Source organism: Capsicum annuum, chromosome 2 (assembly GCF_002878395.1).
Source record: "Capsicum annuum cultivar UCD-10X-F1 chromosome 2, UCD10Xv1.1, whole genome shotgun sequence".
NCBI lineage: Eukaryota > Viridiplantae > Streptophyta > Magnoliopsida > Solanales > Solanaceae > Capsicum > Capsicum annuum.
This window is the reverse complement of record NC_061112.1, coordinates 133,187,059-133,213,411: the sequence shown is the minus strand read 5'-3', so window position 1 is coordinate 133,213,411 and position 26,353 is coordinate 133,187,059. Positions and strand designations below refer to the sequence as shown.

Sequence of the window (26,353 nt, the reverse complement as noted above, 5' to 3'; positions counted from 1 at the left end):
CACTTGCTTTGCTGTTTGTTCGAACATAGCCCATTAGTTAGGGAATATTGCGACTGATTTATCAATAATTTTGTGTGTGTTAGAGTACGTGCCCTACTGATCTATGAAACAGGTTGACAAACGTGTTTCGAACTAGCTAAAATAGTAAGTACATAACACAGTGAATTTTCACGTGAAAAATATCCGGCTCAAAGAGGTGTAAAAAATCACAATCTGTACCTATTTAACCCAAACTTCACGAAAACACTTGAGCCTCAACAATCAACAAATTACAAGACTCTTGTAAACTAGGAAATGGATAAACAGTACAACTTAAGAACCAACCTAATACATAAAGTGTCACGATCCAACTTTTCAGGTCATGATGGTGCCTACCATAACTCACCAGTAGGCTAGCCAACCTGTAGTCCGGAACGACTAGTAACGGACTACTCAATAACATAAGAAAAAGAACACGAAATATATGAAATAAAGATTAATATATAGACGAATCCCAAAACCTGATGGTATCAATATAACAGCTTCTAAACATAATAAGATTACAAAAGTGATATATCAAGGAGAAATACACTAATTCAACTTACCTCTGAATACAACTTAGAGGCTAGTCTAACATAGGAGAGAGATAAGTAATACTCCGAACATCAGGAGCTCACTCTAAGTCTCCGAATCAGAGCTACTCCGCACAATGCACACATAAACGACGATAACCCGTACTATGATCTGCAGGCTGCAAAGGTGTAGTATGAGTACCAAACTAATGGTACTGAGTAGGCAACTACCAATTGAGCTCCAAAGATAAAGTAAATATATACAACATATAAACAGAATGGAAACTACAATCTCGTCCATAAATCATGTAATAAGTCAATGAGAATAATAAGGGACAACTATCCTATTCATGTCCAAGAGTCTACCATAATAAGACTAAGGAAGTATCACGGTGAACTATCCTATTCCAGCTACATTCAAACTATGCCAATGGTATACCGTATATCCCAGGTCAATATACATATAAAGAGCGAAAGAAAGATATATTGTAATATACAAGGCGAAGGAACGGCTATACAATATGAACAACGAAGGAAGGGATATTCGATAGTACCATGACTTCATATAGCTAAATATATATATAAACAGGAGGTCATCTCAAACATAACCTAGATCATCATGTTCTCATTTTAAGATCTCATTATAATACTATCATGATTTAAATACTATCATACTCGGGGATTCTAATCCACATGTCTAGACATGAAATACTCATGCATAACAATGCAATCATAACATAAGAGAGGCCAAAGACATACCTCAAATTTCGATACCGGATCAATGACTAATCTGTCATAGCTAGCCATAATAATGATCATAACAATGATAATAACAATATCAATAACAGCGTTAATAACCAACTACTCCAGACAACCAAATACCTAGACGAACCAACTACTCCAGACAACCAAATACCTAGACGAGCCTATGTTTACCCCCACCGCCCTAGACTCGAAAGGTTCAATCAATACACAACAACACAAGGTATATTCTTCACCCATGTTTATACAATCATCCCATACCGACTGATAGACATAGGTGCATACTGGTGATAGGCGATGTGCACGCAAGAATGAATACAAGGTACATAATCAATATCACAACTTATCATAATCGCCATCATCATGACCATCATCATTGTAACAAACCTTCGGCCTTGCCAGGTATCAACGTATCATCCAGACTCGAACCGGGTATCAATATCATCATAATATCCTCTGGCCTTGTCAGGTATCAATATCATCTCAATAGTATTCTCCAAACTCGAATTGGGTATCAATATCATCATAATATTGTTCGGCCTTGCCAGGTATCAATATCATCTCAATAGTATTCTCCAGAATCGAATCGGGTATCAATATCATCATAATATCCTCCGGTCTTGCCGGGTATCAATATGTCATCATAATATCCTTCGGTCTTGTCGGGTATTAATATGCCATCACAATATCCTCCGGCCTTGTCGGGTATCAATATATCATTGTAACTATCAACACGCAAATATAGGCATATAATAGGTGTACAGACGCAAGCCGATATACTCATAACCATAACCATAATCATAATATCATAAAGATAACTATCTTATCATTATATTTTATTTGGTCATTATTAACTTGCCAAGACTCATTATTAGACCACTAGTTTACTAGTCATCACATGATCTCTAGTTATCAATCTATTTGATTCTTCACATAATCATTAATAATGGAATAATAACTAACCATTAATCAATAATTAGCCAAACCTAACGTCTAGTCAAGGTTCACCATCAAACCATAATCGTCATCTATTCACTATTCATCATTTATCAACTAAACATTTTTTATTAACTAACACCAATCAATATCCAATACTGTTTACCAACTAATCCTTATTATTAGCTAGTCAACATGAGTAACTAGGCATCATTATTAACCAAACATCATTATCATTAGCATCCCTTAACACGTAGCAATGTTGACCACATTATCCTCACTTAACAACTAATCGGCATTATAACTTGTTATCAATAGCCACATATCACTACTATCGATAAACCCAACTTCATAGCCACTTTTCAATCCTAGTTGTTAGCTACCATATTACTAAGCAAGGCTCATTAATTAATGTATTTAGAATTCTAAGCATCAAGTACTATAGTCACCTAATAGACAACTAGTTATCAAGTATCTTATACCATAATTAGGAAGAACAGTCATAAGATCGCATTCAGCTAGAATCACATCAGTAACCGACATAATAATCATGAATGTATCGAATCTATGCATGCCATCACCAATATTCAATCAGTGAAATCATAAGCGTCATACCACACCTTCCTCCGTCCCATAACGGAGAGCTGTGTATACGCACACACACACATATATATATTCATGAACTGTAGCTGCATCCTCAACAAGGATAAACACTTCTCAAATGTCCAATCGATATTATCTATTGACCCTCGGCCCAATAATATGTCGAAAATAATCACAATATCATCATCATGGCCTTCGGCCTATACACATATCCGGAACTCATCTCTATAATCATATTTATAAGTTGTAGCATATCTATAATCATCTCACATATAGGAGGCATCTCACATCTAGGAGGCATAATATCAACAAACATATTACCTTTATTAGACATCTCATATCTATAGGTTATACATCATGACCAAGAGGAAAATCATCTCTATAAGCTCAATAATCACAACTAAGAGGAAAATCATCTCTATGGACCAAATATCATAACTAAGAGGAAAATGCATATCTATGGGTTAAATATCATAACTAAGAGAAAAATGCATCTCTATGAGCCATATATCATAACTAAGAGGAAAATGCATCTCTATGGACCAAATATCATAATTAAGAGAAAATAACATCTCTATGGTCCAAGTATCAAGTCTAAGAGAAAATAACATTTCTATAGGCCAAGTATCAAGTCGTAAGAGGAAATAACATCGCTATGGGCCAAGTATCAAGTCTAAGAGGAAATAACATCTCTATGGTCCAAGTATCAAGTCTAAGAGGAAATAACATCTCTATGGGCCAAGTATCAAGTCTTAAGAGGAAATAACATCTCTATTGGCCAAGTATCAAGTCTAAGAGGAAATAACATCTCTATGGGCCCATTTTATCACATCATTTCTATAAGAAGCAACATAGCTATAACTCATAAGTCACAATATGAGGAACATCATTATAATTTATCAATTCACCAAGTAAATCTCATAAATAAGGCTTATTAGTCTCGACTCTGCCTACTATCCGCAACTAAGCCCACAAGGACTAACACAAATCTAGTCCTAAGTGGGCCGGAGAATCCCACTTCTAAACCTCAATTTCCTTAATTAGGTACACTATGCCCCAAACTAGGATGAGATATCTAGTTCAACTTCTAGATTTCAAGTAAGCCACATACAAACCTAAGATAGGAACTTCAACTAGAAATAAGGACACTTAAGTCAATTCTATTCAAATTACGATTCCAAGAATATCACACTAGACTAATAAGATCAAATATACTAATCATGCTTCCAACACTAAAACCACATCCATAATCTAGCAATTTATCAAATCCATGCTATAATTCAATCTACACTAGGGAGAAGGCAATAAAAGTCCACAAGGTTATAAACATACTATCTTACGGGTCTAAGACCATTGTCTAATTTCCCAAAATATCAATAATCAAGGCTAAGCTATCTTACTCATAATCAATCCTAACATTCATATCCACACGCAATACATATCATACATCATCTATGAAGGAAAGTGGACAGGAACCTACCTCAAGGCTAAAGCGCAAAATCACACTTCAAGCACCACATGCTCGTCTTCACTTCACAGTCCCCAAAATTCCATCACACTATCAAAATATAATCTACTCATCAATACGATTCTAACGATACCCATATTGCACCATTGTATTTTGGGTCTAAAAACGATACCAAAAATCCCAAGTGGGTCCCACGTACGAAACTTGCATTTCCGAGGACAACCCAATGCTCATACATCACCAAGGAATCATAACCCTCAATTAATGGGTGAAAACAAATCAGATTTAGGGATAAATCAAGCCCTAAGATAAATTGAGATTTTGGATCAAGAGCTAAGAAATTAACCAATAAAGTGATGAAATCTTACCTTAATTCGAATGATAATCATGATAAAAGATGTTTACCAAGCTCCCTAGACACCTACAAGACTCAATTTTGAGTTATCATACTCATTTAGGATTTTAGGCTCTCAAAGGTGAATGAAGAATCCCCAAATTCACGACCTTGGGGTCTATTTATAGACCCTTTCAGCGAAGAAATGTGGTACCCTGTGACAGCAAAGTTAAAAATTTATTTTTGACCCTCGGAACTCATCCGGAATCCAAAATATATGATCCAATAGAGAAATTTAAGTGTAAACCACAATTCAAATCCATTGAATCATCAAAACTTTCATACAAAGTCGTTTAGGCAAAAAGTGGGACCCACACATATAGTTTTGATTTTACAACTTTCTGACTAATAGGTCGAAATAAGCTCGGTTGCATTGAAACCCGAACCAAAGGTCTACCTAGACTAAAATCGATATTTTGGATCAGCTGGCACAGTCAAAATTTGCATCTGAGATTATTTCACTGAAGTTTTGGTCCGATGGTCATTTGAAACCAATGACGACTTTAAAACAGGAAATTGACTCTAAAAATTAAATGAACTGCCGGTAATCGAACCGTAGGATCCAGAAAGTCAAAAATGACTTGGGGCAGCTATGGAGAAGCTCAAATGGCAAAAATAATCATAAATATGGAAAATAACCTGAAGGGTCATTACATAAAGTCTAAGACTCCTTAACTCTAAGTAATAGGAACAGGTTCAACTATGACTTCTTCGAGCTTTGGAACTGCAGAGATAATTTATCGATGGTTGCTGTCTTTGTAAGTGTTTGAGTGACTATCAGTGTCACTCTCTCTATTTAACAAATACTCTCCAAAGAGTCCTTCATGTCGTCAATCTTCTATTAGGACTCTTCAGCTCAACAGAGTTTGTTGTTAAGCCAAAGTCCTTCTTTAAGTCAATCTACTCATCTGAGTGAAACTCTGTCTTTCGCTTATCTTAAGTGTTGTATTCACCCACAACTTATTCTTTATCACACGTGATCAACACTTTGAGTATATCGGAATTAAGCTTGCTTATCCATTCCTAACTTTAAGCAATCTTGTCTATCTTGAAACCTGTCTTCCTTTGCTTGGACTAGCTTGAGTAACATTTTTCATTCATTTGTCAGTCATCAAAGCTTCATTGATTTAATAGTGTGTTTAATTTGGACTAACTTTCTTTATATTCAGAAAAATACCTGAACTTTGCCTGAATTCTCAGTTGAGCATACTGAACTTTTCGGGGATCCTATTACCATCCTAGACTTTTTTAAAGTGGAATTAACTCCCCCGAAATGCTATGCCCAATTTTTGGAGTAGAGAGTGTAATACAAGCGCCAATCTCATATTGACAAGTGTATTTTTTATTTAAAATTAATTTTTATTTAATTTCTTCTCCATTCTCCATTCTTATTTTCTTCTCCATTATGAATTGAAATTTAATGGACAACATCACAAGTGGTAATACTCATCCATTATGATGACACTGGTAAAAATGGAGATCATTCCGCGCATACCCATCGAATCTCCGACAAAAATGACACTGGTAATACTGTTGACACTGTCGGAAAAGCTCTCAAAATTTCGACGACTTTCAAGATTCCGATGAAATTGCAAATTTTCAACGCAAATTGAATAATATCAATTTCAAAAATTTCGACGACCTCGAAGCCCAAAAAAGTGAATAATACCGAATTTACAATTTTCGATGACCTTAAAGCCGGAAACAATAGAGAATTTTGAAATTTTCGATGGTCTTGAAGTAAAAAATAATGGACAATACCTATTTTAAAATTTACGACGACCTTGAAGTATGAAATAATGGACAATATTGATTTTGAAATTTCCGATGACCTTGAAGTTGGAAACAATGAATAATATCTATTTTAAATTTTTTGACGATTTTGAAGTCGGAACCAATCGATTTTGTGCTTGGAGATGAGGAAGATGATAAATTAGTCTTGAATGTCATTGATGAATTCTTTAAGGTTTTTTGTTTGTGAGAAAGAAGAAGAAGAAGAAGAAAGAAAATGAAGATGAAGAAAATGTAAAAGAAATGTGCAGAAGAAGAAGAAAGAAAATGAAAATGAAGAAAATGTAAAAGAAATGTGAAGAAGAAGAAGGAAGAAAATGAAGATGAAGAAAATGTAAAAGAAATGTAAAAAATATTTTTTTTAATATTTTCGGCTACTTACTCTCTTTAAGAAAGTGAAACACACTCTCTTTGCCATGTCAGCCTTTAGGGAGAATAAATTCCACTTTAAAAAAGTCTAGGGTAATAGGACCCCGACAAAGTTCAATATGATCAACTGAGAATTCAGGTAAAGTTGAGATATTTTTCTGAGTATTATCCCAATAAATAATAAATTCAACTTATCTGCCTACCAGCCCATTACCATATTTCTCCACTATTACAATCATTCTACTGTTTCTAAGGGTAGCCGTTTAGCTCTTTCAAAACTCAATCCAATTTAAGGAATACAACTCCCTACTGTTTTTTTCTTGCCTGAGAGTATACATAGCAAGACAAAGTTCTATAACTTGAGCTTTGGCATTCTTCCAAATAACATGCTGATGCACTTCTCAGTCTTGCTCGTCATGCCACTACAAGGCTTGTCTATATATTGCCACCCATTTCAGTAGCTTTGTCCGAATTGACATTGAGTGAGGACACTAAGAAAACAGGTGAGACACATCTTCGCGAGCTGCTTCACACAAAGCGCTCTTTATCAACTATAAGATCTCACTTGGCCAGCCTTGCTCTTGTGTATGGTTTATCATGAGCAACCATTCTAAGAGCGAAATTCCATTCAGGACTTCATAGATTATTACACACAACTTTTCTCCATGGTATCGGTGAATACACCCCTAAGCTTTTGGTACATTTGTTTAATAGAAAACAAATTTATGTTCGCTGCGAGGCTGCAGAATGTGGCAGCTTCCATTGCTAAGCATCTGTTTGTCTACACAACACATTATTTTTTTATAAAAATATTTGGAGATTGCTTTAATGAAGTGTTTATTTGTCGTGCCCCAAGCCTACACCCTGAACGTAATCGGCATCCGGAACCACGAATGGTTCGAGAGAACCACTTAGCCTGGCATGCAATTAACAAAACTGAACTTTAAATAACAACTTACTTCACTATGTCTGGAGTACAACTACCTTTATGTAATAACTAGAGGTGCATGACCCGTGTCAGCACGGGCCCAATGTTATAGACATTTTTTAGCACTAAAATTCGATATTAATAAGATACAAACATAAATGTATATTGATTTAATTGAATATTATTAATTCTAATATATAAATAACTTATAATAATTAATTAGGAGTAATATAGTAAAAAATATTATTAATTCTAATATATAAATGACTTATAATAATTAATTAAAGGTAATATAATAAATTACGAATCAATTAGGGATAATATAGGCAGACATGTCATCTATTTTTTTTAATTAAACATTATTAATTTTGTAATACATAAATGATTTATAATAATTAATTAGGGATGATATAGTAAAATCATGATTAAAGCAGCTGAAACAAACGTCATAAATATCTATTTTTTAATTAAATATTATTAATTCTAATATATAAATGACTTATAATAATTAATTAGGGGTAATATAATAAAAAGTATTATTAATTCTAATATATAAATGACTTATAATAATTAATTAAAGGTAATATAGTAAATCACAGAGCAATAAGGGGTAATAAAGTAAATGACGAAGCAACTGATTTTTTTAATTAAATATTCTTAATTTTTTAATATATAAATGACTTATAATAATTAATTAGAGATGACATAATAAAATCACGATTAAAGTAGCTGAAACAAACGTCATAAATATCTATTTTTTAAATTAAATATTATTAATTCTAATATATAAATGACTTATAATAATTAATTAGGGGTAATATAGTAAAATATAATTATTAATTCTAATATATAAATGACTTATAATAATTAATTGGAGGTAATATAGTAAATCAGGGATCAATTAGAGGTAATATAGGCAGACATGTCATCTATTTTTAATTAAATATTATTAATTTCTTAATACATAAATGACTTATAATAATTAATTAGGGATAATATAGTAAAAACACGGTTAAAACAGCTGAAACAAACATCATAAATATCTATTTTTAATTAAATATTATTAATTCTAATATATAAATTATTTATACTAATTAATTAGGAATAATATAATTAAAAAATATTATTAATTCTAATATATAAATGACTTATAATAATTAATTAGGGGTAATATAGTAAATCACAGAGCAATTATGGATAATATAGGCAAACATGTCATATTTTTTTAAATTAAATATTATTAATTTTAAATATATAAATGACTTATAATAATTAATTAAGGATGATATCGTACAACCACAGTTAAAGCAGCTGAAACAAACATCATAAATATCTAATTTTTTAATTAAATATTATTAAGTTTAATATATAAATGACTTATAATAATTAATTAGGGATAATATAATAAAAGTATTATTAATTCTAATATATAAATGACTTATAATAATTAATTAGAGATAATATAGTAAATTATGGAGTATTTAAGGATAAAATGATAAATAAGGAAGAGCTGGATAATATAATAAAAGTATTATTAATCTAATATATAAATGCCTTATAATAATTAATTAGAGATAATATAGTAAATTATGAAGTATTTAAGGATAAAATGATAAATAAGGAAGAGTTGGTCAAAACCAGCTCTTCTATAATATAGAAAAGAAACCGATGACTGACATACTGCTAAGTCCTTTAGAAAAATGAGAACTCACTCAAACGGATAGCAGAGCCTATTGAAGAGTCTATTCACAACCTGTATAGCTAAAGCTAAAAGCTACATCATTCAATAATGTAGCGTCGAAAAGGAGAGTCAGTACTTCAAATATACTAACATATAAAGCAGTAAAGTGAAACAATGCAAATATATGAAAATGATAAAGCTGCAAACTGAGACATAAGCAATATAATCATAAGACAAGGCTGACCAATTAAAAATAAGGATAACTAACCTGAACGCTCAAACTTAAAGTAATATAAGTAAAACTTTCTTAAAACATGTTCATAACCCTGATGTACACCAAGTCAACTTTGTAAGGGGTTCTGGGTTAGAAGTGGTATATTGGGCTAATCCGATTCAGATTATTGGACCTATTGAAATGTTGGAGTGTTTTATTTGGGATCAAGACCCAATTGTCAATTGGTTAAATAGGACTTGGAATTTGACAGAACGATTTATGCAAATTGTGATAATTGCTTAGGCAAAGGCTATGTTTCTCATCCTCTCATCCCCGTCTACTATTATTCCTCTTCTTCATATTGTAATTTCTCCTTTCAGTATTAATCAATGTTGATTAATTTCATTCACTTTGTGTATTGGTTGTTGAGTTGAGAATTCACGTTCGTTTCAAATGCTAAAACTGGAAACTGAATGTCTGAAGTCTGAACAATGCTTGAAATCTATGCGTTATACAAGATAATCAAAATAGTAGAAGTCAAATCACAAAGATATAAATGAAGACTTCAAAGAATAGTTAAAAATATAGACTCTACTCGTTTCTTTAATTCTGAGCTAGATGATTTAACTGAATAAATAATACACCACGGGCTATGTGGATCCGATCAACACTCGATCGACGGAGACCCAATTCATATTTACCGCATGAATCAAGGTCCTTCTGTATATAACAACATAAAGGCCTACATAAATCATCCTCACAGAGGAGAACATAAAGTCATTCAATTAAGGAGCAAACCACCTCTATGTCTGCAAAACATAGATTCTGGTAATGAGTTTTAAACTCACACCTTATCGGTTAATCATCTAATTCTCTTTAAGCCCATATTATAGCATTTTCATATCATCAAATATCTTTTGAACACATTCCATTTCCATTAAGGCATACATCATATTTGATATCGTCATACCATGACTTGCAAATCATTTCTTATCTTCTCTTTAGCTCTTTCAAAAATATCATTAACCACCAAAGATAATTTAAGGATCAAATAAGAATTCTTTTTTAAAAAATGTGTGCAAAGGTTTAGGTAATATAATGTCTTTTATGCAAGATTTCTCTAATGCCTTAAAAAGGTAAATCAACTCTTTCAAATAACCATATACTTACATTGGAACAAGAGCAATTCGTAATTCAGGTTAGGGTGTGCAAAAATCGAACTGACTGATAAATCAAATCGATAAAAATGTTATTGACTTATTGTTATTGGGTTAACGGATTTTTAATGATTTTATAAAAAAAAACTATTGGGTCATTGGTTCGGTTCAATTTTTTTCTTATTGGGTTGTTGGTTCGGTTCGATTTTTTCTTATTGGGTTATTGGGTATATATATATATGACTTATTGTATATTTCTCTTAATTTCTCTTTAATTTCTACAAATTAACAAACCTATTGTTTTAATAATACAAACTCTTAATTTCTCCTAACAACATTTAGTCCAAACTTGAAGATTCTTGTAAATTAAAACACATTATGTAGGATTTTTGGTTGCAACTAAGATTCGATTTTCTTTCATGTTAGTTACTACTATTTCTATTGTATGAGTATTTTCTTATCGGTTAAATCGAAGATCGAACCATTAAGGACTAAAAATCGATAAAAAATATCTTATTGATTTGGTTATTGATTTAACATATTTAAAAATTAAAAATCGATAAACCAAATAGGTAATATATAAAATCGAACCGAACCGATCGATGCACACCCCTAATTCAGGTAATACCCTTCAAACCCATTGAGCAAAGAACCAATTTATTGATGAAAACATGCGAAAACTCAATCTTAACTTAATTCAGGATTTAAGGCGTAAAGATTCTCTGTGAACATATTTTGGATATAACTGGTAAACTTTAATATCGACTCTAATGAAATCGTGATAATAAATCTAGTAAATCATGAAATAGACTCTCGATAACTTAAAGGAAATTCAGAAACTTTGTTTGAAAATTCAATAGACCTAGAATGGGAATCAAATCAAGAGAAAGACACCAAACTCATAGAATTCTTACTAAAAATCATAGGTCGTTCAAAGAATATCATCAAGAGATCAAGAATTAAATTCAAGTCACTTAACTCTTAACCCCTTAACAAGATTCATTGCTTAAACAAGAAAATATAACTTGATTGTGGGGAGAACGGGTTACCACACGAAAAGAGTAACTTTACATACCTGAGAAGTTGAGAAACTTGAAGAAGATTTGATCGAACACTACTTGGAGATCCTAAGGTTTTTTTTTTCGTGAAAGTTTAGCCTTAGGGTTTGGGAGTGAAGAGGGATTTAGGAATTTGGGCTAATAGTTTAGGACGTTTTTGAGGATTTAAAATGAGTTGGGGAAGTTAGATGGGGTGAAAGGACTAGTTTGCCTCTAATTTAATAAGAGAACAGTTGAATTCTATGTCTGGGAAGCGGGGTGCGTCGCACAACTAATTTTGCGGCACCCAGCTTCGCGTCACATGATCAATCGTGCATCTTGGATAATGTCTCACTAAAATGTGCATAACTTTAAACTCAAATTAACGAACACTCGGTGACGTTGAAAAGAAGACTAAAAAATCTTTAATTTGATGGGTATTGAAACACATAACTCTTCATCACCTAGGAGAAATGCTCAATTGAAGTTGACCCTATTAGAAAATTCTATGGAAAACTCTATCTGTAAAGAAATTTTCAACTCTACTTTGAGATAGGGGTTTTTTATGACCTTAATTCATCTCCAAAGCTCCCACACTAAAGAATATTTATATTCACTTAGAAATTATTAGGTTCGAGCCTATACACGTATAGAAAAAGGTGCGGATGTTAGCTTAGATTTTTTTAAATGTTATATTATTCATCTAATTAGTCCATTATTTTAATCAGGAGCGGCTTAAGCACATTGGTGGCCTAAGACGAAAATTAAACGGAGGTTCGAAATTTTTTAAGAAAAAATATTCTTGTTAATAAAGTTTATATTTTAAATTTTGAGATGCAAAGTTATAAATATTATAGATGATTCTTTTAATAATTTTTTTCGTTAATATAACTAATGCTTTTAATCTTTATTGAGACATATTTTAAATACATCAAAATTCTTTTAGTAATTCTTTACTTTTATATAAGAAGTTTATTTTTGCTATAACTAATATTTAATACTCCCCCGTCCCAAATTTCCTAATTTGATTTTCATTTTATTTGTCTCTTTTCATTAATCAAGACAAGACAATTTTTTTCTCCATTATACCCTGTTACTAGCATTGAATTATCAAATTTTGAAAAATGTTGTAAAGACTTTGGTAATCTTATAATCCTAATTATCCATGTAAAAAGTGTCTTGGTATCAGCCATATAATAACTCCATCAATATTAAAACTAACAACATGACATAATTAATAGGGGCAAAATGGTAAAATTCCATTATCAATCATTGTTTTCTTAATAGTTGTGCTATCTCAATTTGGAACGAGTAATTTAAGACGGAGGAAGTAATTTTTTAATAAAAGCCTATAATCTATTATTACTAAAAAAAAAAAATAAGACCCCTTAGCCTTTTTTTTTAACTAGATAGAGCCGCCCCTAATTTCGAACATCTAAAATATCCCATTTATATTTGATATACAAAATTTCATTCTAGTTTCATGTCCGAACTAAAATTTTAACTTTCAGATCTCTCTTTCAACAGAACACTACAATATAAGAGAAATCACTCTGGAGATGTATTCTTTAGCTAAATACCCAACAGACGTACTATAGATTTTTTGTTAGGTTCTAGTATTTGTTAAGTAATAGGGTATTCATCCCTTAAGCAGGAGTAGTGGGAATTCCATAAATTCTAGTCAATTAGTCACCAAAGATATATAGTTGATACCATTGTACGTGGCATTATTACTATCCATTTCAAGAAAAAATTATTACTAGATGGTTTAAAAGAAATTTGATATCTTTATATATTTAAAAATAATTTAATTTTTCGACTTTTCATTATATCAGTTGTGATTTACTTTTATAATTACTTTTATTAAGCACATTTAAGATAAGTAATTCCTCTAAGCTACCTAGCAAGCCTTAAAATATCAACGTCTTTTTCTTCCTTGACTAATGCAAATGTAATCAGTCCACTGCGACCTTTCAATACGTTTTCTCTAACTCTATTACGTAACTCTTTCAAGCTTGTACTATTACACCATTCAATGCTGAATTTTATCAAAATTGGGCTGTCACTTGTTGCCAACCATTCTAATGTCTTCAAAATATCGAGCAACTTGAACAGCCATGGCCATGGCTATTCACAAGTGGTTACTCTATTTGTTTTTCCATATACATCTTCATGTTCTCATCCTAGCGCAGCTGCCTAATTTACGATACGGTGAATGTGGCGACAATGGTAACTATACTGAGAATAGTACCTACAAGAACAATCTAAACACACTCCTCACTTCCCTTTCCTCAAGGATAGATAAATATGGTTTCTACAATGCTTCCATTGGCCAAAACGGGGACAGAGCCAGTGTTATCGTGCTATGTAGAGGAGATGTAGAGCTAGAAGAATGTCGCAATTGTGTCAATAATGTTGTTCAAAAGCTTGGACAGTTATGTCCTAACCAAAAAGAAGTTTTTGGTGGCTATGATGGATGTATGTTACAGTATTCGAATCGATCCATTATAGGTACTGCATCGTTTTTTGTTCGATATTACTTGTGGAATCCTGCAAATGCCTCAAATCCCGAGGAATTTAACCAGGAGCTTAGAAAATTATTGGAAAATTTACGAGATCGTGCTGCAGAGGGCGGTCTTCTTCGAAAATATGCTAGTGGTAATGTGTCAGGTCCAGATTTTCAGAGTATATACGCGCTTGTGCAGTGCACTCCTGATTTGTCTCGTCTTGATTGCTTCGATTGCTTAACTGACGCTTATGGAAACATGCCTGATTGTCCCTGCAAGGGAAAGAGGGGTGGCAGAATCATAGGGGTTAGGTGCAACTTCCGTTATGAAAGTTCCCGTTTCTTCGAGGATGTGGTGTTGGAAGCTCCGCCACCTGCAGGTGAATATATTTTTATCGTTCCAATTTTTTATGCTACTGTTGAAGACATAATTAAGTAAATAAAAGTCAATATTTATCAAATAGTTTTAAGTTTTTAGATGAAATATATAATAACAAAGTTCAATATGGTAGAGCAGAGAAGACAGGTTCTAGATTCAAATCTCACGTCACCATTTATCAAGAAGAGTTACTGTGTGCTTCACTCATAAAAAAAAATCAGGCTCGTACTTGAAGTGGCGCGTTGAAAACATTAAGTAAAGAATAGTGTACCAACAACTTAAGCCTTTAGATGAGATAGATCACACAATTCAACATGATCACAAATTTTGACATGTTTTAAGGATGAACGTGCTACTATATCATAGGAGAAGTTGTATTTGTGATATCTATAAGTAGTAAGCATTGTTTCTTAATTATTCTAAAAAGGAAAGTAAGACAAGTGAATTGGGAACGGGAAGATAGTTAATAGTATCACTCTTCTTTTTTTTCACATGAGTAGTAATTGTTAAAAACTGATATCAAACTAACTTAAAGTGTTTTTATAGGGAATGATAATAAGACAGTTCCAATAGGGAGGGATGATAAAATAGTTCCAACAGGGAAGGATGATAAAGCAGCACGAACAATCATCATTATCGTTGTGCCAACTGTTACACTTGTTGTTCTTATTATTTGTATTTCTGTCATCTTGATGAGGAGGCGAAAGAAGAAGCTGGTGAACGAAATTCAGCGTACGCTTAAACTATAAACAAACTATAATTAAGGAAAGTTGATTTCTTAAGACCATATTTAACTCATTTGTTGTACGCTTTTCCTACTATGCTTATGAAGGTACACCTGTGGATGATACTAGTATTGCAGAATCTTTGCAATATGATTTTTCGGCAATTAGAGCTGCAACTGATGACTTCTCAGATGCTAATAAGTTGGGACAAGGAGGATTCGGTCCTGTGTACAAGGTCATTAAGCTTACATACTGTTGCATGAGTTTAACTTCTATAGTACAAAAATTCTCTTTACTGACCTATATAAGTTAAACTCCTTGATGCATAACATTCTAGTTGGAACAAGAATACTGGTTATAATTTTATTTTTTTAATTCATAATTTCTCTATTTGTCCTCATATTATGTTCCAGGGTAAGCTTCAAAATGGACAAGAAATAGCAGTGAAAAGATTGTCAGCAGATTCAGGTCAAGGCGATCTAGAATTCAAGAACGAGGTCTTGTTGGTTGCCAGGCTTCAACACAGGAATTTGGTGAGATTGATGGGATTTTGCCTTGATGGGACAGAGAGACTTCTTGTCTATGAATTTGTTCCCAATGCAAGTCTTGATCACTTCTTATTTGGTATGAAATTTTTAAAAAACTTTTATCAAGTATGGAGCTTGAGCATCAATAAGTTACGAATTTAACTTACATACACCAACCGTCTAAGTAAACAATACTTATTCTGTCACTGTAAAATGATATCATGTCTGGTTGTCTGCGTTATTTACCATAAAACTAATTGCACTTATCATGAGCGGTTGCATGTAGTAATATCTCTATATTAGAAGTCTTTTGTATATTGTCAATATATAGAAGTCTATTCGTAGGTTTTATTCTTCATGTTGTTCGCAGATTCAGTTAAACGTAGGCAATTGGATTGGGAAAGACGATCCAAAATCATAGGAGGCATTGCTAAGGGAATTCTTTATCTTCATGAGGATTCTAGACTTCGCATAATTCACCGTGATCTCAAAGCTAGTAATGTTCTACTAGATGCAGAAATGAATCCCAAAATCTCAGATTTTGGCATGGCAAGGCTATTTGAACTGGATGAAACTCAAGGCAGCACAAACAGAATTGTCGGGACCTAGTAAGTTTTACATCTCTCAGATAGACTTTTATTTTTCCTTTTCCTAGGAAGGATTCTTTAACAATGTAACAAGAGTAAAAGCTGCCTCGTGACAAAAGAAAATCTTGAATTGTTATTAGAAATTTTCAATACGGATTTTGCATGTCATTGTACTCTCTTTAGGAATGCTTACCTCAATTTTATTGAACTAAGACTTTGGTGGTGTACAAATTTTATATTATTTGAGATGAATGGTCTTGTACATAGAGTTCTCTTCCCAATTTGGTCACTATCAAAGTTGCATTCTCTGATGATTAAAATTAAGTTCATTTCAGAAGTATGATCTTCTGGCAAAGCAGAGTTCTGGAAATGAATACGCTAAATTTGATTTTGTTTAGGAAAAAATATTTATTTTATCTTTTCTGCCTATGAACTCTCATTGTTCAGTCAGGTTAATTAGATATGCTCTCTCGACAAAAAAAATGCAAGATATAGGTCTTAACTCATCAAAACTTGTTGTTTGCTCAGCCAAGAATAGATCAAGGGTCTAAGAGTTGTCCTCGCATGCGGTAAGATGCACCTTCTCACAAAGGAAAAACGATAAATTGGTTTAGAAAAAATAAACAGACATCAACAGGAGGCCATAACAACCTAATTTTGTAGTATAATCGCAATACAAAGCCTTCTACTTCCTAAGTTCATTGGATAATTTCTTCATTAATGAAACATGTAGTTCTGACTTTTAACTTTAAGTAGTTCCCTGTATTGACAGCTATTTAGTTTTGCTGATTCCACTAACCGGAGTACTAAGTCCCAGAGTTTAATTGTTAGTCCTTTTACCTTAGTCTGTTCTTGAGAAGTGCACAACATATGCGTGCAAAGAACGTTAAAAATTGTTTCATATCTAAGTTGCTGACTGGTTATGTTATTCTTGTATTTGTTCACAGTGGATATATGGCACCAGAATATGCAATGCACGGGCAATTTTCAGTCAAGTCAGATGTTTTTAGCTTTGGAGTACTAGTCTTAGAAATCTTAAGTGGCCAAAAGAACACTTGTTTCAGAAGTGGAGAATCCGTGGAAGACCTTCTGAGCTATGTAAGTAAAAATGCTCTTATATTTTTCCTAGACAAATACTCTTGTGATCAGAGGTAATATGATATATGATTTCATCTTATTCTGAGAATTGAAATATCACAGGCTTGGTCGAACTGGCACACCGGAACAGCTATGAATTTTATAGATCCAATGCTGAGGGGAAGCACAGGAGTGATTCGCGACATAATGAGAAGCATTCACATTGCGTTATTGTGTGTTCAAGAAAATGTGGCTGATAGACCGACCATGGCAGCAGTTGTTCTCATGCTCAGTAGCCTCTCGTTGAGTCTTCCCATGCCTTCAGGGCCAGCATACTATACGCACAGCAATATTAGCGCAGAGATGCCGCTTATTTACAACACAAGAATGTCAGACTCTAGTGAACTAGCCAAAAGTAAATCTATTGGTTCATCACGAAATGAGGCGTCCATATCTGAGTTATATCCTCGTTAACATCCTTAGACATTATAACCTTTTCTCCGAGTTTACTTATTTCCGGTGTCAGTACCAGTTTTAGTGTATGTGCCTCCGACGTGCAGTCGAGCTAGCAATTATTGTAAACTTTATATTTAAAAGTAACAGTCTTTTAATATAATGCATAATTCAAACATAGTTATTTAATTTAGGCTAAATGCCTCGATAGCCCCTTAATTGCTTTGTGAATTTACTTTGAATCACTTGAGACATGAGGATTATTTGCACTTGGAGTCTAGAAGTCAAAATACAAGATAAATCCCATGAGGTACATGTAGAAAATTAGTTGAGTTTTGTTTTTGGGAATCATAGGAAGTTGAAATGTTCGAAGAAGAGCAAGCAGCGGCCCAAATTTCCCACCTAGGTGGCTTGTTCTTACCTACTGCTGTCACGTCACCCCCATGAATTTGACTTGTTGAACTTCTAAGTTTCAATTTGTCAATTGCAAAGATATAGACCAAGTCAAAAGTTGACATTTTCTTTTACCTGCCATTGTTTTCTTATTATTAATGGCATACTTTTATAACCATACTCATTCAAACTGTTGCAATTCTAAGGCAAGATTGTGAACAAATTACATATTCAGCAACCCAATTTCCATCTAAATCTGACTACTACTAATAGCCAACCATTCTGTCAATTTTATTTTCTTCAAAATATATCTGATTAAGCTTCGAGCAACTTACAGACATAACGACCATGCCTATTCAGAAGTGGCTGCTCTTTCTTATTTTGCATATACATCTTCATGGTCTCATCCTAGCGCAGGCGCAGCTGCCTGATTTACTATACAGTTCATGTGGTGGCGATGGTAACTATACTGAAAATAGTACCTACCAGAACAATCTTATCTCACTACTGTCTTCCCTTTCCTCAAATATCGATAAATATGGTTTCTACAATGCTTCCATTGGCCAAAACTCCGACATGGCCAGTGCTATTGTTCTATGTAGAGGAGATGTGGAGCTAGATGAATGTCGCAGTTGCGTCAATAACATTTCCCAAAAGCTTGTACAGTCATGTCCTAACAAAAAAGAAGCTTTTGGTAGCTATGATGAATGTACGTTGCATTACTCAAATCAATCCATTATAGACACTAGGTCATTTTCTACTCAATTCTACATGTTCAATACTGGTAATGCTTCAAAACCCGAGGAATTTAACCAGGAGCTGAGAAAATTATTGGATAGTTTAAGAGGTGTTGCTGCAAATGGTGGTCCACTTCGAAAATATGCTAGTGGTAATGCGACAGGTCCAGATTTTCAGACTATATATGCACTTGTGCAGTGTACTCCTGATTTATCTCCTCAGGATTGCTCCGACTGCTTAACTACCACTTTTGGAGATATGCCTAATTGTCCTTGCAATGGAAAGAGGGGTGGCAGGATAATTGGTACTAGGTGCAACTTCCGTTATGAAAATTCCCGTTTCTTTGAGGATGTGCCGTTGGAAGCTCCACCACCTTCAGGTGAATACTATTTTTTATTGTTACTTCTAATCATTCCAATTTGATCAATGTCCAATTTTGATGTGACTGTTGAAGACATAATTAAATAAATAGAAGTCTGTCTTCTCAAATAATCTTAGTTTTTAGATGAAATAGAAATACAATTCAATATGGTAGAGTAGAACTTGAAGTGGTGTGTTGAAGACATTAAGTAAATGAAAATGTATCATCTCTAACAACATAATGGTCACACAACCACAAATTTTGACTTGTGTCGAGGAAGAGCATACTATATTATAGTTCCTATGGAGTTCGGTCCCATCATAATTTATTTTTTTTAAAAAAAAAAAAGAGCATACTATATTATAGGAGCAATATTGTATTTGTGACATTATACTTGAAGTGTTTTTGTAAATGATGATAAAGAAGTTCCAACAGGGAGGGATGATAAAACAGCTCCAACAGGGAAGGATGACAAAACTGCACGAACTGTCATCATTGTTGTTGTACCCATTGCCGCGATTGTTATTCTTATTGGTTGTATTTCTGTCATCTTGATGAGGAGGAGAAAGTGGAAGATGGTGGACGAAATTCAGAGTAAGCATAAACTATTAACAAACAATGACTAAGAAAAGATGAAATCTTAAGACCATGTTTTACTGATTTGTTGTATGCTATTTCTACTATGTTTGTGAAGGTATACGTGGGGATGATATTAGCACCACAGAATCCTTGCAATATGATTTTTCTAAAATTAGAGCAGCGACAGATAACTTTTCAAATGCTAATAAGTTGGGACAAGGTGGATTTGGTCCTGTGTATAAGGTGATTAAGTTTACCTATTGTTACGTGAGTTCAACTTCTATAATATAAAAATTCTTTCCACCTACGTATATAACAACCTAGTTGGAACAAGAATACTGGTTATAACAATCTCACTAGTTCAATTCATAATTTTTCAATATATTCTCATATGCTTCAGGGTAAGCTTCCAAATGGACAAGAAGTAGCAGTGAAAAGATTGTCAGCAGATTCAGGTCAAGGTGATCTGGAATTCAAAAACGAGGTCTTGTTGGTTGCCAGACTTCAACACAGAAATTTGGTTAGGTTGCTGGGATTTTGCCTAGACAGAACAGAGAGACTTCTTGTCTATGAATTTGTTCCCAATGCAAGCCTTGACCAGTTTTTATTTGGTATGGAGCTTGAGCATCAATAAATTATGAATTGAACTTAGATACTCCAACAGTCTAATTAATACAACATTTATTTTGTCTAGTTGTCTGCCTTGTTTCTCAACAAGCTAATCACACTAATAATAGGAATTATTGGTGAATAAAATCTATTAAGCGACTTGATATTGTAAAAAATTCTTCTATAATGTCAGTGTATAGAAGTTTAACTCATAAGTTATATTTGTTTTCTTGTACTCAGATCAAGTTAAACGCAGGCAATTGGATTGGGAAAGGAGATCAAAAATCATAGGAGGTGTTGCTAGGGGAATTCTTTACCTTCATGAAGATTCTAGACTTCGAATAATTCATCGTGATCTCAAAGCTAGTAATGTTCTACTTGATGTGGAAATGAATCCTAAAATTTCAGACTTTGGAATGGCAAGGCTGTTTACATTGGATGAAACTCAAGGCAACACAAGCAGAATTGTTGGGACCTAGTAAGTTTGACATCTCTCATTTAGATCTACTGTTATTTTCATATCACCTTGAAGGATCCAATCATTAAGTAGCAAAAATAAAAGCTGCCTCGAGACAAAAGCAAATCTTCTTGAATATTAGAATTTTCAGATGAATTTTGTTATGGTAATTTCTTCATGAATAGTTAAATCAATTTTGTTGAACTAGAACCAAAATCATTATTATCCGAGGAGCTTTCAGATGATGAAAATGAAGTTTATGTGAAGAAGTATGATCTTCTGTCAAAAGTGAGTTCAGGGAATGAATAGGCTAAATGTGATCTTGTCAAGAACCAATTTTTTTTCTATTTCTTCTCATAGTAGTCACCTATTTTGGCAGCTTACAAAGTTTTGATGACCCCACTGTTTGGACTAACAAAACTGCAGAACCAATCTTTTGGACTTTTTACCTTAAGTCTGGTTGATAGGAAGTGCAAATATATATGTATAACAAAAAACTTTAACAATTGAATCATATCTAAGTTGTGAAATGTTGCGTAATTCTTGTTTTGCAGTGGATATATGGCACCGGAGTATGCAATGCATGGGCAATTTTCAGTGAAATCAGATGTTTTTAGCTTTGGAGTACTAGTCCTAGAAATTATAATTGGCCAAAAGAACACTTGTTTCAGAAATGGAGAATCTGTGGAGGACCTTCTGAGCTATGTAAGTAACCAAGTTAATTAATCAACTACACCTCAATGCTGGATTATCAATGTGTAGATCTTAATCTCTGAATTAAAATGTGACAGGCTTGGACTAACTGGCGTGAAGGAACAGCCACAAATTTGATAGACCCCATGTTGAAGGGAAGCTCAGGACTGGTTCGTGACATAATGAGATACATCCACATAGCTTTATTGTGTGTTCAAGATAATGTTGCTGATAGACCAACTATGGCTGCAGTAGTTCTCATGCTCAGTAGCCTCTCTCTGAGTCTTCCCGTGCCTTCAGGGCCTGCATACTATTCTCACAGCGACATTAGCCCAGAGATTTCGCTTATTCAAGAATACAATTCAAGATCATCAGAATCTAGAGAATTAGCCAAAACTAAATCTATTAGTTCATCACGTATTCAGGCATGATAACTTAGTTACACACTCTGTCAACATCCTTACACATATCGCCTTCTTCTCCGAGTTACTTTGTTATTTGTTCGAATTCTAATTATTTTAGAATTGAGATTGATTTATTAATGGAAGATCAAACTTGTTTCATATGTTAGTATTGGCTGTCTTACCAAATCGCGAATCAGCAAGACCAATCGTCTAATGGTGTAAGCGAAAGTTTAATATGTGTAGCTTTGATTTTCACTACCCCTTTATGCGATCCCGATATGTAGTGGCGTTCACAAAAACAGATGGCGACAGTTTGCCCTCTAATAAATCCCTTCTCTATAGGTCTTTTTCCTTGCTTTCTTCAGAGAAAACATTGAGAACATTATAAACATACTGGAAAATTTAACGTTTCATAACATACATTATGTGACTTGAAGGATGTTTTCGAGAAAATTTGGCTATTAAGCTTCTTCAAGTTTCCAATTAGCAAAATGGCCTACTGAGAAAATTTAACTATTAAGCCTCTTCAAATTTTCAATAAGCTTCTAGTTTTTCATCTATCGGATTGACAATCGATCTGTCCATATATAGGTCGGATCAATAATAGATCTGTTTATATATCGGTCGGATAGATAATAGATCTATCTAAAAAATGAGTCATTTTCCTAAAAAAATAAATAAATTATAGTCTATTTAATTAAAATGGAGACTTGAAAATGTCATTTAACAAAAAATCAAGAGAAATAAAGAAAGGTATGTGTAATATCACAAACCAAAAGGGAGATCGTATTATGAAGAAAAACTTGAAGTGAGGTCTCTAAAAATTATCTTTTAAAAAAATTAGTTTTCTTTCAAAAATTTATCTTTTTAAAAAGAGAATTTTAGAGACCTCACTCCAAGTTTTTCTTCATAATACTATCTCCCATTTGGTCTATGATATTACACATATATATACTTCCTTATTGTTTTCCTGATAATTCCTAGATAATATTTTTGTGTCATATGAAACCAAAATTACCTGAGAGATTTCTTGAGCAAAATATTTTCCACAGGTAAAAATCTAAAATTTAGAAATTTAAAATTTTCTCATGAAACTTTTGAGATATTCTCCGTAAAAGAAATCCCTATATATAAACGTATAGTTCACTCTTCTGTTGACGTGAAATTGGAGAGAACCCAGTATATTACGATTGTGCTTGGTTATGAAATTTTCAAATTTAACTTGGAGTTGAATTTCAACTTCAAATCATATGTCTATCATAGGGCTCATTTGTTTGCACTTAATAGAGGTGTGAATCTAAATTCAGATTATTAAATGCATTTATTTTTTATTAAGATTTTAGCTCTTAATAGGTCTTAATCATTTAGATCTAGAATCAAAGTTTTAAATATTCTGGTGTTGGATAGTATTCACCGTCACTCTATTCATAATCACCAGTCACCACCTCTGCTACCGTCATCATTGTCAACCACCACCCACCACCACCAACCATCTCCACCATCGTCAGCAAATATCGCTACCAACTACTATTGTCAACCGCTACCACACCTACTATCTCTATTATTCTAATTATATTTATCGATAACACTGTCATCAATAGCACCACCATCATCAACCACTACCAGCCAATCTCTACTATCGACCAACTCATCTATCACAACTAGCACCACCGCTAACTACCACTAATGCATCACAACCTCCACACATTCTTCGGCGACCACCACCATTGTCACTAATAACGTCACCTTTATCATAACTTTAATCACTATCATCGCTACAATTTATCTCTACTAATAACCATCTCCACCATCACAACTAACAACATCTCCAACTAGCATCAACACATCATCAACCATCATACATTCATTTTTCAGTCATCACAATCAACACCTCCAACTACTAACATCAATTAACGTCACATCAGAACCACCACTACGATTATCAACTGTCACCATCATAACAGTCACTACAATACCAACCATCACAACTATCACTACTAACATTACTAATCACTAACATCGATCATTGTCACCCCAAACACTATTATAAACCATCTCCACTATCACTAACAAACATAATTTTTTTTTTTCAATCAATAATAGTTTTGTTGTTTTCAATTACATACTTTTTTTATATATAATTAGTTTTTTATTCGAATTGTATTTTTTATTTTATTATATATACAAATAATTTATTTTTGCACCTTCAGATGTTGAAATACAAACAGTTTTAATCATTTAGTTTTCAGATCTACAGACAATATCTTAATCATTCAGATGTGCATTCAGATTCAGACGTCTAAATCTTTAAAAAAAAAAATGCAACCTAAAATAGTTTTAAGTGAAAATACTTTTGTCACATCCCAAAATAATCTCTAGACGTGACTGGCTCCCGCTAACACCACCTGTCGGGAGAATCAATCTTCCTTACACTTTACTAGTTAATAAGCACTAAAATAGGGTATGTGCAACTCCAGTGCATCAATAAATAACGAATAATCATTCAACAAAAATTCATAACCAAACTGTAAAATCAACAATCACTCACGAACTAATTCTTTGTTCCAAATCCCACAATAAGACATGGAGCATCTAAAATAAAGTCACATAATTTCAAACTTCGGGCATGCAAACCCAATGAAAAGAAACATAAACTAGATAGACAAAGATGAAAGGAAAGCCTTCACGAATAATGTGAAGGCTCACCTTGACAATAGAATCCTTACGAAGGAATCGTCACACACTAGTTTCACCTTGCGCATTAGTATTTGCAGACATGCAAGTAAGGAGTGAGCTATATATAAATATAACTCAGTAAGATCATCGGCCCGCTACTTTAAATACTCATGGGACAAGTATTAGAAAATATGACAACACCAAGAACGTAAAGTTATTTCACGCAGAAATTATATCATAATAAGATGACCAACGAGCCCCAACAATCCTTCATCAAGAACCATACACCTCAATACAATTCATACAAAACACTTATCATACTTTGTAATTAAAGTAATTAGCTAACACCAAAAGTTTCAGGCAACATACACAATGCGCCAAATACATCAAGAGTATACACAATACTTGAAAGGATACACAATGCCCCATATCAAATCAACAAGCATACACAATGCTCAAGGGAAGCATACACAATATCCTATATCAAATCAACAAGCATACACAATGCTCAAGGGAAGCATACACAATGCCCCAATGAAATTAAGAAGCATACACAATACCTCAATCTCACAGCAAACAATCATATCACAACACGAAATATTTTATAACAAGAGAATTGATATTCTTAAACATAAAGTACATACGGCTGGCCTTGGAGGCCACCGATTCAGCCAAGCACACGCTCGTCCCAACACATGGACCGGGCAGATATAAATATATCTTAAAAACAAATTTGAAAAGCAAGCACCCAAAGTTTAAAGTCTCACTTACCTCTGTAATGACGAATTCCCCAACTTTGTAATACGTAGAACACCGGTCAGATAACCTCTAATGGCTTCAATCTGTAACTCGACAGCCGTGACAATGGTTCAAGGACTTATTTTCGTCTACCAACGCTCCCAAATTTCACAAAATTTTCTTATTTTTCTTTCCAGCAATGAAAAGATTGAAAAGCTCTAGTATTATACTCCTTTTATAATTGAAATTTTGAAAAACAGAATAAGGGAGAGGGTTTTGAATTTTGACTTATCCGGCTACTTTAATTTTATTAATTAATAATAATAATAATGACTAAATTACCCACTTACCCCTCATTAAAAATCTGGTTATTACAACCTATAGGTTTGCAAATATTGAATGCTAAAAAGAGTCTTAAGTGTATAATAGTAAATAATCTTTTTATATAATATCACGAAATCACACACTTTAAATTATAGCATGTGTACTAGTTTTCAATATTAACAAATCAAACATGAACAAAAAATATTTTTCCATCATACCAAACACACCCAATATCT

At 33.2% G+C, this 26,353-nt stretch overlaps 1 protein-coding gene and 1 long non-coding RNA gene across 7 annotated transcripts; one reads left to right on the top strand and one right to left on the bottom strand.

The window, feature by feature from the left end:
• Positions 1-13,833: 13,833 nt before the first annotated feature.
• Positions 13,834-22,538, top strand: LOC107859537 (cysteine-rich receptor-like protein kinase 44). Of its 6 annotated transcripts, none has more exons than XM_047407034.1 (7): positions 13,834-14,777; positions 15,323-15,508; positions 15,609-15,736; positions 15,915-16,125; positions 16,399-16,636; positions 17,563-17,713; positions 17,816-18,360. In XM_047407034.1, exons 1-7 carry the CDS (start codon positions 14,009-14,011, stop codon positions 18,164-18,166), a joined length of 2,034 nt encoding a protein of 677 aa, XP_047262990.1. In that variant the 5' UTR covers positions 13,834-14,008; the 3' UTR covers positions 18,167-18,360. The 6 variants fall into 6 exon arrangements, with proteins under 6 accessions (XP_047262990.1, XP_047262991.1, XP_047262992.1 ...); XM_047407035.1 differs by lacking the exons at positions 17,563-17,713; positions 17,816-18,360 and adding exons at positions 21,837-21,987; positions 22,074-22,538 and having other exon boundaries at positions 13,889-14,777; XM_016704583.2 differs by lacking the exons at positions 13,834-14,777; positions 15,323-15,508; positions 15,609-15,736; ... (1 more) ...; positions 16,399-16,636; positions 17,563-17,713 and adding exons at positions 20,073-20,231; positions 20,332-20,459; positions 20,617-20,827; ... (1 more) ...; positions 21,837-21,987; positions 22,074-22,538 and having other exon boundaries at positions 18,019-19,655.
• LOC124896030 lies at positions 22,001-26,311 on the bottom strand. Its single transcript, XR_007052400.1, has 2 exons — positions 25,827-26,311; positions 22,001-22,285 (listed from the first exon to the last, which is right to left on the bottom strand). It is a non-coding gene; the product is annotated as an uncharacterized LOC124896030 (long non-coding RNA).
• Positions 26,312-26,353: the final 42 nt, after the last annotated feature.

Excerpts from the sequence above, each read along its gene's own strand:
- LOC107859537 (XM_047407034.1), top strand. The coding sequence starts at position 14,009 with ATGGCCATGGCTATTCACAAGTGGTTACTCTATTTGTTTTTCCATATA. Across the intron at positions 15,509-15,608 it reads GCTGGTGAACGAAATTCAGC|GTACACCTGTGGATGATACT; the intron begins GTACGCTTAAAC and ends ATGCTTATGAAG. Across the intron at positions 17,714-17,815 it reads TGGAAGACCTTCTGAGCTAT|GCTTGGTCGAACTGGCACAC; the intron begins GTAAGTAAAAAT and ends GAAATATCACAG.